Source organism: Muntiacus reevesi, chromosome 20, assembly GCF_963930625.1.
Source record: "Muntiacus reevesi chromosome 20, mMunRee1.1, whole genome shotgun sequence".
NCBI classification, from domain to species: domain Eukaryota; kingdom Metazoa; phylum Chordata; class Mammalia; order Artiodactyla; family Cervidae; genus Muntiacus; species Muntiacus reevesi.
Window position 1 is genome coordinate 35,764,600 of NC_089268.1, and position 17,737 is coordinate 35,782,336.

The 17,737-nt window shown below is 39.9% G+C and overlaps 1 protein-coding gene and 1 non-coding gene across 2 annotated transcripts; one reads left to right on the plus strand and one right to left on the minus strand.

Moving 5' to 3' along the window:
• Positions 1 to 1,995: 1,995 nt before the first annotated feature.
• Positions 1,996 to 11,744, minus strand: LOC136151264 (chorionic somatomammotropin hormone 2-like). Its single transcript, XM_065912210.1, has 5 exons — positions 11,690 to 11,744; positions 7,011 to 7,195; positions 4,739 to 4,846; positions 2,816 to 2,995; positions 1,996 to 2,187 (listed from the first exon to the last, which is right to left on the minus strand). The coding sequence occupies exons 1-5, from the start codon at positions 11,742 to 11,744 to the stop codon at positions 1,996 to 1,998; spliced, it is 720 nt and encodes a 239-aa protein (XP_065768282.1).
• Positions 9,606 to 9,712, plus strand: LOC136151990 (U6 spliceosomal RNA). The gene has a single exon (XR_010660152.1). It is a non-coding gene; the product is annotated as a U6 spliceosomal RNA (small nuclear RNA).
• Positions 11,745 to 17,737: the final 5,993 nt, after the last annotated feature.

Here is a 17,737-nt window from a genome sequence, read left to right on the forward strand (position 1 = left end):
CCTTGACTCACTTTCCTTTTGCTGCTCTTTCTTCCTTCTGTCTTTCCCTCCTTTCTCTCTTATCACCCCCTTTTCCCATCTACCTTTTGATTTCCCATTTTCTGTTTACTAGGAATTACTAGTAAAGCCTTAAAGATGCTACACAGCCAGCCCAACAACATCACTGACTTCTTAGGAGAGCCATTCAAAAGATTGGCCCTCATCCCTGGTTGTGCAGAGGCTGATGAGCAAGCTGAACAACCCTAATCCAGTCACACTGCTCCAGTCTCAGTAGAGACTCAGTCTATTTGGAGGATTTTATAATTCAGTGACCTACTAGGGCATGTATGTAAGGCCAAATAATTAAAGACAAGGATAGTTGCTCTAAATGGAAGAGAGAATGGTATCTCACTTCTCAGATGAATGTGTTTTTAAATCCAACTTTCTGATCTACTCAATATCTATATGAACAGTTGAATATTTGTCCTGAGGCCCCAGGCAGGGACAGATGCACACCTGTATTTCTGCCATTCAATGGTTCAGAGTGTTTATGATACATGGGTTTCCTGTGGGTCAGCTAGTAGGCAGCTGACTGTGGGCTACTGAATTTTCTCCAGATGGTGCTTGCAGAGTGAGGGAAACAGAGAGGCTGTGCTGACGACTGCAAGTGGTGAGCTGTGGGTACCAGAATATTTCCTCTAATTAAAAAGGAAACTCTGGCTTTGGGGATCCCCAACTTGTGAATGTCCTGGATAATCACAAGGACACCCCACAAGAGAAACTGTTGTCAGTCAGGGAGAATTTCAGATCAGTCCGTCTGGATCAAGAGAAGGCTAAAAGAGCACAATGTAAGCCAGTGATGTCAGAATTTTCCCACCTCATTTCCATCTACCCTGTTCCAACATGGCCCAAGGAGTGAAGATCCAGAGAGGGAGAGAGGAGGAACCTTGCAGAAATGGGCACATCGATGCTTCCTGGTAGGTACCCTGGGCCTCAGCAGGGGACAGGGAAACAACGAATAAGCTGAATATGAGATGAAGTTGACACTTGAGTGACCTAGCTTTGTGAAACCCAGAGTATAGAATGTATGGAATCGTTGCAAGTTTGCAGAAAATGAGGATGCAGTGAAATGTGAGTGAAGACAGCCACTGGAGGATGATGGACGCAGTTCATGTTTGTATCTGCTATGGTCTCAAACTTTGTGTCCCCCAGAGATTTCATATGATGAAAACCTGATTCCCATGCTTATGGTATTCATAGGTTGTGCCTTTCTGAGGTGATAGAATTATAAGGATGGAGCCTCCTCAATGAGATGAGTGTATTTATGCATAGAGACACACAGAGGTCCCAAGCCCTTCCCCCCGTTTGAGGATAAAATAAGAAGTGTGTAACCTGAAAGGACCCTGCATGACCACACTGTGGAAATCCATTTCCATTGTTTATAAGTCTGTGATATTTTTTATAAAAACCCAGAAGGTGTAAGACAGCATCCTCACGATCTTCACACAGTTCAGTAAACCTCATGCTATTTGTAAAAAGGTGCGAAGCACTGATCCTGTCTGGTGCAACACTGTGACAGTGGGCTGACAATTCACGGCTGGCTTTCATAAAGAATCCTGACGATTCAGTCTTCTTGGTAGCATGACCAGAACCATGAACAATTGCCTGATACTTTGATTCTCATAACTTGACCCAGAATAATTTTCCGTGATTCTTACGTAATCTCTTAATGGTCTTCTTTGTAATGCCAGCTTCTGCTATTTGTGACTAATTTTAATAGGAGTTTCATTCTCTCAATTGTAGGGGTGGCTTTTCTTTTGATTTTCAATTCAATGAAAATAAGAAATGCTAACAAATTGTCCTCTTAGATTCGAAATCTCTACAGAGTCTGTGTTTATTTTTTTAAGAGGAGACCCATTTCACAGAGCATGCATGTAAAAGCTGTAACTTTCAAAGAAGCTTGCTATGGGATAGATCATTAGGACCATCTCCGAGCTGGATGCCATAGATGTATATTTAGCACTCATCACTGATTCGGCATGCCAGGATCTTGCTGTACATGTCAACTTTACGTGAATCCCTGCGCAGGCACTTGAGCAGGTTATAAAGTGCAGAATGACGTGCATCTTCATCGCTGGACACAAGGTCTCGGTATCCTGACCAGTACATGCGAAATTCGGACACCTTCTCCCTGACTGGATGAATCATCTGAATACCCAAAAGATAATGATTTCTTATGCTTTTTATTGGTATTTCCTTATCTTTGTCCCTTGTAATTCGCAAATTAAGATTTGGGGAACACATGCAAAAGTAAAACTCTCTACATAAGGATTTTGGAGCCAGCCTATGAGAAAACAATTAGGAATCTAAAAAGTAGAAACAAAGCTCAAGTTGTTTTAACTTTCTCTTTTCTTCCTTCCCACTCTCATCCTTTGATTTGAGGAGAACAGAGAAAGAAGACAAGTGGAACTTCAATAGCAGATGTCCTGGGATACTTTGAGGAAAATGCTGATCTTGGAAATTCTGTTCTCTAGTTCTCTTACTCTTGAAAATATTTCAACCACCAGTGCCCAGGAAGAGGCAAGCTTTTGGTTGAATCGTGTGCAATACAGGAAAGGCTGCACATGTCAAAAACTGCAGTGAAATTCTGATTTGCTTACAGTGGAATCTATCACTTTAAATGACTAGGCTCCTGCTTTGTGTAGTAGCAGTCTAGCATATAGAATTCATGAATCTTTTTCTTACAAAATGAAATATTTCAAAACTCCTTATGCATTACAGAAGTCAACTCTTTCATTCATGAACAAAGCAAGAAAGCCCTCTGCAGGATGCTCACCTGGCTGAATCGCGTCTCTAAGATTTTTTGAAGTATTAATGATTTTTTAGCATTCTCTAAGGCATTTGTAGAGATAGTTTCTGTGAGGTCTTTCTCAATCTGCTTTTCACTGCCTGGATCAACCAGAGGAGTATTCCAGAGGTACTGTAACATGAGTATCCACTTAGTAAGGTCTTCATTCTAAGCAAACATAAGAAACAGTCTCATTGAAATAATCATAATTCAGTGGTTTTGGTTACATGTGATCTTTGCTCAGAGTAGCTGACCTAAAAGATTTTTGGTTATTCCTATGTGTATGCAGAGATTTTTGAAGGTAGTAAAAGTTGCAAAATTATAAAATGTAAGCTATTAGTTCACACTTCACTGAATTATTAAAAATCTGGGTTATTTTAGAAATTAATTCTTCTGATGAGTTCTAATTTATAACATAAATTTTCTTTTTCCCTTGAAATTCTACCACCCACTCAGTGAGTTCTTTTATGTTTGCATATTTTCATGAGAGAAATCTAAGTATTTTATGACAAGTCAGTATGTGCCTGCAGTACCTGACCCAGGAAAGAGGCATTCTGCCTGTGCCCACTTCATTATCACCCAGTGATTCTTTCATATTAATGAATCAGATGAGTCATTTGTATTGATTTTCGACTGGTAATTTGTTTTGTAATGTTACAACAAAGAGACAGTGAAGAAGACACGCCATTCCTAAACAGGCTTTCTTTCCGTAGTTGAATCCAACACCAGCCCCCATGCTGGTATCAGAAGAGTCTGTCTTGTTGACATGTGTCCAGGCAGAATATGGCACAGCGTTGTCTTTAGTAACAGCATCCGTGGGATTCACAATGGAGGGTTTTCCCCCAGGTTCACTACTACTAACAGAATTGAGCATGAAAATCCTGGGGTCTGAAGATCTCTAGTTAATATGCTTGATTTCTTTACAGCCATGAACTCTTTTAGTGGTAAAGAACTGAGAACTGAATAGGATGAAATACAGTAATGCACATAAAGTGCTTAGTAACATGTATGGCCATATAGTAACTCTCAATAAACTTTAAATTCAAGCTTATTGAAAAATCCCTCATCTTCCTCGTTTTTGAACTTTTCCTTTACTTAATCATCCTCATTATTAATGAGCTTAACAGAGGAAAAGAATGTTGATATCATTGAGAAAGTTGTAGAGAAAAGATAGAATTTAAAGGGAAAATGCATGTGAAAATATTTTAAATAATGTTAGGATGAAGGACAATGCAGGACATCAGAAAGGAGAGATTATAATGGTGAAAACATGGAGTTGTCATTAATTATTGAGCCTTGATATGTAAACTGTGTTATTCTCAAAACAAGGCAATTGTTGCGGCCATGAGAAGCAAAACAATATTATATAGGCCTTTGTGGGGGAAACTTACAAATTAAAAATAAAAGGTGACAGAGGAGTCATTGAGAGCGACAAATGAAGGAGGTGTCAGAGAAGTAGAAGCAGAATCAGAAGAACCTTGAAAGTCAGACACACTGGCTCGAGTGGTGCAGTGTAGGACTCCCACGTACAAGTCACTACTAGCAGGGAGTACTCAAAATTGGGGTGTGTTTCTTACATATTCATGACCTTTGCAAACTTCTTTTTACACATGGAAGTTCCCATTCATTTCCTATAATAGCTGCAATCCTGTGTCTAATGCATTACTTGAGCTAAACTTGTCTGCATGGACAATTTATAGATCTGTTGTTTATTTTGCTACTACAGATCTTTAGTTATCCCTTGATTTCCCTCATGCTTCATCAATTGCATAATATGATTTCTCTTCAAATGCTTACAATTCCTCTACCGTATTCTTCATGTACAGTTTCCATTACCTCTCATAATCTGAAGCCTGGTAAGCTACATACTTTCACATTAGATCTGGTGAAAAGTCAAGGTTAAATACTCACGTTCATCTGTTGGGCTTTTGCTCTTTTTCCAGGAGCATGGAGGAAATTGGTGTGGCAGTCACTGGTGGCATTGATATACTCTAATTTAATCTGGGGATACTTTTCTTCCTAAAGGGATCAGGCAATTAGTCAGGGTTGTTGGGTATTCAGTAGATGAGCCCTTTACCAGAACATTAACATGTTTGAAAGACGTGTAATTTTTTAATGGGGAGGCATCACAAAATTTGAAAGTCATTCTTTTCCTACTTTTTCTATATATTGTCTCTATAAAAATGATTTTACATCTAACTTTCCTAAGTTCAACTTTTCCCTTCTCTATTTTATCATTATCTTTTTTTAAAATTATTTTTTAGTTTTTGAACCAAATATAGTACTTTTGTACCAATACTTGGTGCCTTCCAGGTGACGGTAGTGATAAAAAACATTCCTGCCAATGCAAGAGATATAAGAATACTCAGGTTGGATCCCTAGGTGAGGAGCATCCCTTGCACGAGGGTACAGCGGTACACTCCTATACCCTTGCCTGGCAAATCTATAGACAGAGGAGCCTGTTGGGCTACAGTCAGTAGGGAGTTGGACACAAATGATATGACTTAGAATGCATGCATGCACCTATATTTAACCGTATAATCTCTTGTTTACTGTGGGTTAGAGCCAATATATTCCCTTATTAGGAGTAATAGAGTAATGACTGACTTCTCTCTGAACCAGCTCACCAAAAAGATTACTGTTCATCCCAGTTGCAGAATACAATATTGTTTATAGTGACAAAATGGTACAACAGAAAAACATGGCATAAAGATATAGGAAATACTAACGAATGGACTGAGAAAAAAAAGAGTAGAAAAATCTAACACTTTGATAGAGAAAAACTAATCTTTAACGGAAGTTATGAACATTTGATGAGATTACCTGGAAAGGCTGGAAAAAAATGGACAGTCAAAAATGGAGGATGAAACAAACACTAGTGAGTACACAGAACTACATGAATTTAATAGAAACCTTTAGCACCGCCTTTTATTAGCTGTCTGCTCTACTGTGTGCTCCTTGAATGACCTAAAAAAGTTAACATACAACTTTCAAATACCTTCATCACAAAGAGAATAATTGTTTCCAATTGTAAACTCCTCTTCTATTGTAGCACAACACCTATTCACTGCAAATCTTAAAACAATAATTTGTAGCATTAAAAAAACTACCAGTTTTCATTTTTGTGAACGGGATTCAGCTTTGTTTAACATGGTCCACCCACCCAGTTCACTGCAGAGCAGTTCTCATTTATTGGCTATTTATTCTGAGCCTGGAGAAAAAGCCCAGAGACACACTGAAGGACCAGAAAATCACCATGCTTCATTTTCCCCAATCCCACCTAAAACTGCTTTCTGTCAGGTAGCATTATGGACTGAATGTGTGTTCTTCAAATTCATGTGTTAGAGCCAGAATTGCCAAAGTACTGTATTTTGAAAAGGGTTCTGACTTTTTGGCATGTCATGGTCTATAGCCCACCAGACTCCTCTGTCCATGGGATTTCTCAGGCAAGAATACTGGAGTGGCTTGCCGTTCCATTCTCCAGGGAGTCTTCCAGACACAGGGATAGAACCTAGGACTCTCCCATTGCGGGTAGATTCTTTACCATCTGAGCCACCAGCAAAGCCCATTAAGGTTAAATGAGCTCTTAGGATACAACACTCATCCAATAGGTTTAGTGTCTCCATGAAGCGAAACACCAGAGAATTTTCCCTTCTGTCTCTGTGTCTGTGTCCTTTCCTCTGTCTCTCTTCCCCACCTCCACCCTGTGTGAGGACGCATGGAGAAGCCATCCTGGGAAGAAAGAGTTCTCAGCAGAACCTCACCTTGCTGGTGCCCTGATCTGGGACTTCTAGCCCCGAGAGCTGTGAGGAAATAAATTTCTGGTATTTTGCCCTGAATCTATTGTATTCTTTTATGGCATTCCTAGCTGACAAACACAAAATCATTTATTTTGGAAATTTAAAAAAGAAAATGAATGTAAGGAAATTGAAAAAGTTAATACACTTATTAGGAATCTTTCAGATTTCACAAAACTGCTCCTTTCTTCGATTTCCATGTCTTATGAGCTGATGGTGTCGTGTGTTATTTGAAGTTTGGCTGATGCAGCCCTCTTGTTGAAAGGACAGTATGGCCCAGTCATTTACACAATGGTACCTTCTGGGAGCCTGGCGGGCTACAGTCCATGGGGTCCCAGGAGTCGGAACCGACTTAGCAACTAAAGCACTACCACCACAGTACTTACAAACTCGTAGAATATTCTTGTGGAAAGGTTATGCATGTCGTGGGACAGCCTGGAGATACGGCTATACGTTTTTCTAAGAAACTTCAGGGGGACGCCAAACACATCAGGACCGCAGGACGGGCATGCATTGCCTTGGCACAGGAGCAGATCTGACAGGACCAGCAGCAGGAGCAGGCAGGACCTTGCTAAAATAAAAACATGAGCCATTCTGAGATGATCTAGTCACCTGAGGGTATCAAATCCATCCTGTGGAGGGAAGCCTTTTCTTTCCCTGTTGCTCTGAGCAGGAATTGGAGCTGTAGTAGTTGGGGTGGGGAAGAAGGAGCACCTTCTGTGTAAATTTAGATGGATGATGATACTTGCACAGATAGATATATGGAGAAGTAGGTTACTCCCTGCATTTTTGTATTGCTCCCAGAGGTACTTCTGTGCTCTGCAAACATTTGGAACTTAATTCTGAGCCAGAGTCTTTAGGCCATTCTTTTAAGACAGTTTAATGTTGGGACTCTGCAGACTCTGAGCAGAGAGGCCCTCTAGGAGTGTGTAATTTTTTCACTCTACACTGACCAGTGCTCGAATTTTAGACACGGAAATGACAAGAAGTGTACAGTTGATCTGTGTGGTTTACCATCACACTGGGGTAACAGTAAACACATGACTGACTAATCGCTACTATTGAGTACAGAGAGAATACTAAGAGAAAATGGACACTCTACCTTGGATCTGCTAACTCACCTTTGTAACCCCATGCGTGTCTTTGATACTTTCCCAAAAGCTCTAAAACATCTTAAAATTTGTGTTTCATAGTAGCCTTGTGAGATAGCCTTCATCTTCACTATGATCATCAAGTTATGTTAATGAAGATTCAATGACTTGGAGAGGGCAAGTAATTTTCCCCAGGACCCATTATTAGCAGATGGAGGTGACTGGGCACCAATGCAGTCATCTGTTCACTTCCTGATGCCACATCACACATGCCTGTGGGCTCTCGGCCTGCATGTGTGTAACCAGGACCACATCAGGAGCTGTGATGACTCTGCTTAACGCAACAAATATTTTGTCTTTGACTGCAAAATGAAGGGTCACGCTGACCGCAGGCGGGAAAGCGCCAGCCAGAAAATGCTGACAGAGAAGACCCCGCGGGAAAGTCCCGGATAAGTCCCAGGGACAGACATCCACCAATCAATGGCCCGTTGCCAGGCAGACTGATGGACACAAAGGCGCCAAGACTCCGGCCAATCAAAAACTGGCACGAGACCAGACAGTCCAACCAGCACCCTAGAGCCCGACCCTAACCGTATATGGAAAGGTCCCGCCAGGTCCGCAGGCGCCAGGGTATATAGGTGTCGCCCCTATATACCCTATGTCTGCAGGTTGCAGACTCCCGCTTTCTCCCTGCTCACGCCTGGGAGCTCTGCCCGGGAGCGATTGCCCAATAAAAGCCTCTAGATACTCCAGGGCTCTCTTTGTCTTGCCGCGGCGTTCTTACACAAAACAGCAGTAACCATAGGGCATTGGTTTTATCCACTTGTTCTGCTCTGTCTCTAAAACACTCACCGTTAAAGTCTTTGACAATTATCAGTGTAGGGGCCTGGTTTTCCTGCCCAACCTTGCTTCTAGGCAACTTGACAACTCTTCTACTTTTAAGCATCCTTAATCTTCTCATTACATTTGTTTCTTTGAGAAAATGGCAGGTAAATCTCCAAATAGTAATACAAGAATATTACCTAATCAGCACCCAAGACAGTGTCATTGACTCTGTGAACAAAGGCCTGACTTTGATGTTTTAGGGAGTAAATTCATCTGTCTGGTCAGGAGTATATCCTGACAACCCATGGGGCTTAGTTTTTGAACCATCTCCAAACATCACCGCTTGATAAGAGAACTAGACCTTCATATTTCCATTATGTATTTTAACATTTCACAAATTACTTCTGGCCCTACTTTTGGCCAACAGAAGCATAAAATCATAGACTCTTGCAAGCCTGATTTTAATATTACTTTTCCTGTCCGTCCTTTATAAGTCAGTAGAATTTAAGACTGAGGTGAGGAGAATAGAGTTTGGACAAGAAACTGATTAAAAAGGAATTTTATCCTCCTGAATGAGATCTGAACATGATTCTTTTTCCAATTTACCAGAAGAGTGGTAATTTAATGAAGGATAAGATATCAGTATTTACCAGGTTTTCTCTGCTCTTAGTTAGTTTAAAGTGGCATGGTATCTAAGAATAAAATGGTTATTTTAAATTAGGTGATAAAAATCAAAGAACTGGTTCTCAAAAAGAAGACATATAAGTTGGAGAAATTTGGGACAATCTCTCTCATCAACTAAAAAGCTTATTGTGACAGGTAAGGAGAATAATAGCTTGTATAACATAGATGTATTTCTGTGTATATATTCTGTGCATGTATACATGTGTTATGAATAAATATATGCTTAATTCCTACATGGAACTTTGGACCTTATAAAATTCAATTTTATAAGTGGCAGTAAATGTAACAGAATACCCTAATTCCTAATGTAATTGATCATTTGTTGGTGGATGACTAACTATATGATATATGATTTTTTTTCTGTTAAATTGTTATTTGTGTGTTTGCTTTGGTAGCATATATATTAGAAAATTGAAATAATACTGAGAAGATTAGCATGGCCCCAGCCCAAGGATAACCCACAAATTTATGAAGCCTTCCATATTTTTCTCTAACAGCTTCGAGGGGTCCGATGGGAATCAAGGTGGGAAGGAGATTCAAGACTGAGGCGACATAGGTAAACCCATGGCTGACTCATGTTGATGTTTGGCCGAAAGCAGTACGGTATTGTAAAGCAATTAGCCTTCAATTAAACATCAATAAATTTAATGATTAAAACTGTTACTGGGGATCATATAACAGGTTCAGATGTCCATTCTATGACTAAAGAGGATCTGATGCAAACTGATGGTGTCAATTATCCTTGGTTAGTGATTCATTAACTTTACAGTTGAATGAGAAAAGTAAGCTAACAAACACTACTGTCTGTGACTCAGTGTCACAGCAAGCTATAATCCTTGTCTGCGTTCGCCTTTAGGCGACATAGTGTCCAAACTTTGAAGCTGACACCGTTCCCAGAAGCACACAGTCATGAGTTCTGTTCACGGTTTCTGTTCCTGATGCTGGAGGCTTCTGTTCACTGGTCCACTAGGTCTGAAACTTTCTCTCCTGAGCATTCTCTGGTTCTATCATGTGCACAAGTGTCTATTTTGGTTGTCTAATTTGATTCTCTTATTCTTTGATCAGACTACCAAGTCTCTTTACGATTTACTTCTCAGACCCTTTTGTGCTTTGATTTTTCTGATGCTCATTAGCGTATTTGCTTCCATGTCTAAATCTCTGAGTAGTTTTCAGTATCTATGTACACCCTATCCTATTCGCTTATTGTCTGGATTTTGGTGTTCAGCATCAGCATACTTTTATGAACTTCATTTTCCTTCTGGTGAAGTTTCCAGTATACAGTTTAAGCTGGTGGACTCCCATCTGGCTTTTTCGTGTTGTCTCCAAAAATTGAGAGAACTCTGCTTTCTTTCTAGGCAATACTGCCCCTTCATTTAATACCATTGCTAATTTTCTGTGATTTCACCTCCTGCCTCATAAGCTTTGTCTTTCTCAGTCTACTCTAACTTGAGTGCTATGTGTCTCTATGTTGGTATTACTATTTTATTTTATTTTGTTAATTTTAATTGGAGGCTAGTTACTTTATAATATTGTATTGGTTTTGCCATACAATGACAAGAATCCACCGTGGGTGTACAAGTATCCCCATCCTGACCCTCTTCCCACCTCTCTCCCCATCCCATCCTTCTGGGTCATCCCAGTGCACCAGCCCCGAGTACCCTGGATCATGCAGCAAACCTGGACTGGCAATTCATGTCATATCTGATAATATACATGGTTCAATGCCATTCTCCCAAGTCAGCCCACCCTCGCCCTCTCCCACAGAGTCCAAAAGACTTCTATACATCTGTGTGTCTTTTGCTGTCTCGCATACAGGGTTATCGTTACCGTATTTCTAAAGTCCATATATTATGTTAGTATGCTGTATTGGTGTTTTACTTTCTGGCTTACTTCACTCTGTATAATAGGCTCCAGTCTCATCCATCTCATTAGAAATGATTTAAATTTATTCTTTTTAATGGCTGAGTAATATTCCATTGTGCATGCATACCACAAAAGTTAAAAGGTATGGTGATGACAATGTTACTTAATAGAAAGGGAAACTCATTTCTAATACATACACAAATGGGGGTTGACAAGATGATGATTGGGTAGTTGGAAGTGGGGTACACCTCTCTCCACCGATCCATCAAGAACATCTAAAGACACAGCAGTTCTCACAGAAGACCAGGTGAATACTGGCAGGACTCCATGACTACAGAGAAGGAATATCTGGATCCACACAGAACTCAGTAGGAGAAAGGAAAGAAGGGAGAAGGAGGAAGGGGAAAGAAGGAGTGAGCAGGTGGGACCAGCCTGCACCTGGGGCTGAGGGAGCTGAAGCGCAAGGGAGAGATCCCCGCCTCCATGACCATCCTCTGGATTAGGGGAGTCATTTGAAGGTGTTGGAGAGTGAACTAACTAATCAGCGACCATCTGAATGGAGTGTGAACCACATAGACAAGCCATGCTGCTGCCTTTCATACCTCGGACAGGGTTGTAAGTCCACTGGTGTCCACGGAAGTTAGGAGCTGGAGCCATGGGGACTGCAGAATGATCCCAGGGTGAGAAGTCCTGTTGACTGTGTGGAGTCAGCCAGATGGGATAGGATGGAGGAAATCTGCTGCATCGACTGCTACTTAAGGAAACCCACGAGGCTATAAAAGTAGGGTTCAACTGCCTGTGGAGTAGAGCTATCTCTTTCTCCATAGTGGTACCTGTAGGTTGAGCAATAGAGAAGACTTCAGTGAGGGTGTTCCTTGAGTGCCTGATGCACTAAGCAATGAAGAGTTTTGAATGTCTATATACACTACCCTACCCTGTTCTCTGTCTAAATTGTGGATATTAACATGGTAATATTTTTATGAACTTAAATTTCTTATGGTAGAATTTCTGGTTTACAAATTAAGCTAATTCCTCACATCTGACTCGTTCTTGGTGTTTCAAGAAACTTTGAGAACCTTCCTTCCTCTCAAGGCAATACTGCCCTTTACTTTATTACCATCGCTGACTTCCCATACTTTCACTTCTTCCTACTATATTCTATGTTTTTCTCTATTCACTATAACTTTAGTACTATGTGTTCCTAGGTTGCTATTAATATTTATAATAAATAATTAACCCAGTACAGTAGAGAATCAAAAGGACTTCAGTTTCAACACTAGTAATAAATTATCCCCAAATTATAATCCATTAGTGATCCCATTTGAAACTGATTTTCTATCGATATGTTAGTGAGGTCTCTGAACTCATTTTCTTTACTAGGTGCCTCCATTTTAAAAGGAAATATGGAAACAATGGACCTTCCTTTTTATATGTCTCATTAGTTAGTATGCAAATATTAGTTTTGCTTTTTTTCCCCCCTGTGAGGCTGTTCTTAGTACATATTATAGCTCACTCTGGGGTGATTTCTATTGACTGAAGAATGTACACTGTGGACTGTAATTGTCAAACAAGCGAGTGGAGATGAAGAAAGTAATGCCAGGAAGGCACAGGCTTTTGTTGCTCTAGAAGGAAAACCTTGTTGTGTCTCTCATCTACAGTCTGATCTTCAGATTTATTGAAACTTACTTTTCTTATGCTCCATTAAAAATTTGGATTATTTGGGGTTTTTTGCCCTTGAGTTGTATGTCTCATGTATTTTTGGATATTAAGCCCTTATGAAATATATGATTTGGAAATATCATTTGTCAATCTGTAAATTTCCATTTGATTTTGTTGATATTCCTTTCTTTGGAGTTTGATGTGGTCCCACTTGTTTGTTTTTGCAGTTGCTGCTTTTGCTTTTAGTGTGAGACCCAAAAACTCTTTGCAAAGACCAATGGCAAGAAGATTACCTCAATGATTTCTTCTAGCTGTTTAATCACTTAAAGTCTTACGTTCAATTTTTAATCCCTTTTTAGTTGACTTTTGTGTATGCTAAAAGATGGGAGCACAGTTTCACTTTTTCATAGCACTATCTAGTTTCCCCAGTGCCGTTTTTGAAAAACTTCTCCTTTCCCCACTAGATACTCTTGGCTCCTTTTTCATAAGCTAACAGACAATATATGGGTGTGCAGTTCTTTCTGGCTTTGTTGTTCTGCTCTGTTGATCTATGTGTCTGTTTTCATGCCATTCAACCAATATGAAACATGTTTCCATTTGTGTCTTTTAAACAATTCTTTCATGAGTGTCTTGAATATTTTCATACATAGATTTTCAACAATTTGCTTAAATTCATTTCTAACTATTTTAATTTTTTTGATGCAATTATAAATGGAATTATTTGTATTTCGGTAATTTTTTTGGTGTATGGAAAGGTACCTGAGTTTTATATATTCAAATGCAATATACAAAATATATTCTATTTTTTACAGAATAGACAATTTTTCCCCTAAATAAGACATACAGAATCTCAAGAAGTATATGACAAGATGCTCAACATCATATCAGGGAAGTGCAAATCAAAAGTATAACACCAACCACCTCTCTCTTATTTAAATGGCTTTTATCAAAAAGTAAGAAATAAGTGTGGCTGAGGATGTGTAGAAAATGGAGGTCTTCATGGATTCTTGGTAGGAATGTATATTGGTGCAACTCCCATGGAATACCTTTGGGAAGTTTCTCATGAAATTTCTTACTTTTGGATGTATATTCATTCCTGAATATATATAAAAGGAAATGAAGTAATTACCTCAAAGAGAAATCTATACTCCCATATTCACTGCATCAATATTGACAATAGCCTGCGGCGGCTGCTGCTGCTGCTAAGTCGCTTCAGTCATGCCCTACTCTGTGCGACCCCATAGACGTCATCCCACCAGGCTCCCCTGTCCCTGGGATTGTCCAGGCAAGAACACTAGAGTAGGTTGCCATTTCCTTTGCTGATGCATGAAAGTGAAAAGTGAAAGTGAAGTCGTGTCTGACTTTTAGTGACCCCAAGGACTGCAGCCTACCAGGGTCCTCCATCCATGGGATTTTCATATATATATATATATATATATTTCATATATATATATGATATATATATGAAATTTATTTAACCATTAAAAAAGAAAGAAATTCTTCCATTTGTGGCAGCATGGATGAAATTGGAGGGCCTTATGCTAAGTGAAATAAGTTAGAGAAAGACAGATACTGTATGATCTATTTGTAAGAAATCTAAAAAAGAAGTGGAACTCAGAATGGTGTAGGAAAGTGATTACCAGGGCTTGGAGAGTGGAGGAAATAGGAACCGGTTTGTAAAGGTTATACATGTTAGCGTATGAGAATTATAAGGTCTGAGGATCTAATGTGTAGCATGATGACTATAACTGATAAAATTGTGTTGTATAATTGGTGATGTCTAAGAGAATGGAATTTTTCTGTATTCTCTTCAAAAAATAAAAGGTAAACATGTCAGATGATAGCTATGTTACTTAAATTAGTAGAAAGGGAAACTCTTTTCTAATACATATGTAAATGAGGGTCAACACTATGGCAGAGGTGTAGGGGGAAATGACATTTGGAATGGCTTGCCATTTCCTCCTCCAGAGAAGCTTCCTGAACCAGGGATTGAACCATCTCCTGTGTCTCCTACATTGCAGGCAGATTCTTTAGCTGCTGAGCCATCAGGGAAGTCCTAACAACTCTACCGTATGACCTAGAAATTCTACTATTGGGCATGTACCCTGAGAAAACCATAATTCAAACACACACATGTGCCAGGAGCCAACTCACAAGATCCCACCCATGACAAGGTCATGAGGAGAAAACCTGATGGGCAAAGCGGATCAGGTTTTCAGGGATTCCAAAAAGCTGCCCCCAGCGCTCAACTTAAAGATGATATCTGTCTTTCTGATGCTTGCTTCAATAGAGTACTCCCTAATTTCTGTGACACAGGCAGAAGGCCTTCCCTGATCTCTTTCCAAATAAGAATCAATTTAGAACTTTAATCAATAAGTTTCCCGGGTGGTGGTATCTTATGAGATTATCCAGGATGAAAGGAGTGTTTCAATTTAAACTCCTTTGCTGGCATTCTAGTTTGATTAGCAAATGCCTCTATGCCCTTGGTACTAATATGCATGACTGCTTACAATACCCTAATCATAAAACAACATAAAGAACCTGATCATATAAAGGCCCTAATAGACATAGAGCCCTTCGGGGAGTGAGGAAGCCCTATTAGAAAACACAGGAAAAATTATTCTAAAAGTGGCTATTGGGTTAACATTTGCTTGCTGTCTCTGCTCTTAATGTGCTAAGGTTAAGTTATGGAAACCATTGTTAATATAGTTAAAAGATCGAGAAAAATAAGAGCTTAGCCCTAGTGTGGTAACAATGGGATGGTTGTTAATTGTCAGCCAGGAGTGCTAAGCAGAGGCTACCTCACTGAAGCCACAGAGTGTATGGGGTAATCCTCTTAGATAAATTCAACTGACACCTTCTGCAGAAGAATTGATCTTTGTGTTAACAAGGTTATACTTCTACTATGTTGTGACATGCTGTACTGTGGCCCTAAGAGACTGAAACTTTTCTGTTAAGATCACCACAGAAACGAAAAATAGGTTTACATTCACCTGACTTGCATAATGTGTCAATAGGCCCGAAGGCCAGAAGATAATGTACAAGACCCTCATAGACAAAGAAGTATGAGAAAACACCCTGGTTCGTGAAGGACAAGCTGATGTAATGTTAAACTATCTTCCCCTTAGAAATGTACTAACCTAGGGTATGAACACTACCGTAAAAATAAAGCATTGCCAGACTCTGCTGCACACGCCCAGTCTGGTCTTTCTCTCTTGCTCTCTTTCTTTCTCTCTCTCTCTCTTTCTTTTTCTCTTTCCCTCACCAACACCGTTCATCTGGAGGGAACCCCTGGTTCTTGCCAAGACTAGAGCCTGGCACACATGTACCCCAAAATTCATTGCAACAGTGTTTACAATAGCTGGGACATGGAAGCAATCTAGATGTGCACTGAGAGAGGATTGGATAAAGAAGTTGTGGTACATCTATACAAGGGAATTTTAACTAACCCTGAAAAGAAGCGAATTTGGGTCTCTTGAGCTGAGGTGGATGAACCTACAGCCTGTTATGTAGAGTTAAGTAGGTCACAAAGAGAAAACCAAATATTGTATGTTAATGTATATATGGAATCCAGAAAAATGGCACTGGTTAACCAATTTTCAGGGCAGGAACAGAGGCACAGACGGAGAACAGGTTTGTGGACATAACAGGGGAAGAGAGGGCAAGTTGAGTTGAGAGAGTCGCGTTGAAACACAGTACATTACCATGTGTAAAATGTTAACAGACAGCTGGCGGGCAGCGGCTGTGTGACACAGGAAGCTCACCCCGTATGTGTGACCACCTGGAGAAGCGGGGCGGGGTGCGCGTGGGGGACTCAAGAGGGAGGGGGATATGTACACTTCTGGCTGATTCACAGCACTGCACAACACATTTTAAAGAAATTATACTCCAATTAAAAAATAAATTAAGAAAATAAGATATATCTTTATCAAATTCTCATTTTATATACTTTAAATATTTTACAGTTTTCTTTGCCAATTCTGCTTCAAACAATAATCTGCTTGCTAGTCACTATTCATGACATTTGATTTATATATCTTGTTGTCTACATAGGAAAAAGAAAAACTTTGCAGTACTACAGAAAAGGCAAAATGGAGAATTTTTTGATGCTTAAATATCACTTAAGCAAAAGGATTAATAATTAAGTAGTATTCAGTGGACGAACAGCCCCTCAGCCTCACAAACAAAAAAACAAAACTGCTAAAAAAATAGCCCCTAAGCAACACAACCAAAAAAAAAAAACAAAACAAAACAAAAAACAAACGGCTAAAAAAGAATTGTCGCTATCTTTCAACTTAGTGGGTTTAAGTATGAACCTTGGAGTCCTCTAGAACTTATACATACTCCGACTCCACCACTCACAAGCCCTGAACATTTAGGCAAGCTTTATTTTACTTCTCTCCATAATGCCATTCAAACTAGTGTCTACCTCATAGAGTTGCATAAGAATTAATGAAAACAGTGCAAAAAAAAAATTCAGAGATAGATCAGAAAAAGATAAATGCTTGACTGATGTTTGTAACTTCACATTTTCTTATTGTGAAGCTACAACAAGGGAGCCTTCTCAAGCAAAACCATCCATCCACAGGGCTGTGTAGTGAAGGGCTCAACCTCACCCAAAGGGAAGTCTGGACTTTGCCCTTGATCATGGGAGCTCCTCTCTAAACACTGAGGCTGTTTCCTCTGAGAAAGGGTGACTAAAGGTGTCAAAGGTTAATACTGAGAAAAGTGCTATTGTTTTTGTGAGGGTCTTGGGCCAGCCTGACAGGGATGTCAACAGCGTGACTTAGAGTAAAAAGTTTGAGCCACAAAAATGATGTGAATCATGATGAGGGTTTTAGTCATGCAGTATCAGCTGTACCTCTAGAGAGGTTTGAGCCTGAGATCAGCTGTATGGACCCTCAGTCATTCCTTGGCGATGGAGCCCCAGTAAAAACTCTGGACACGGAGCCTGGAGTGAGCTCCCGTGTCTGCAAGTGCTCACTGCCGGC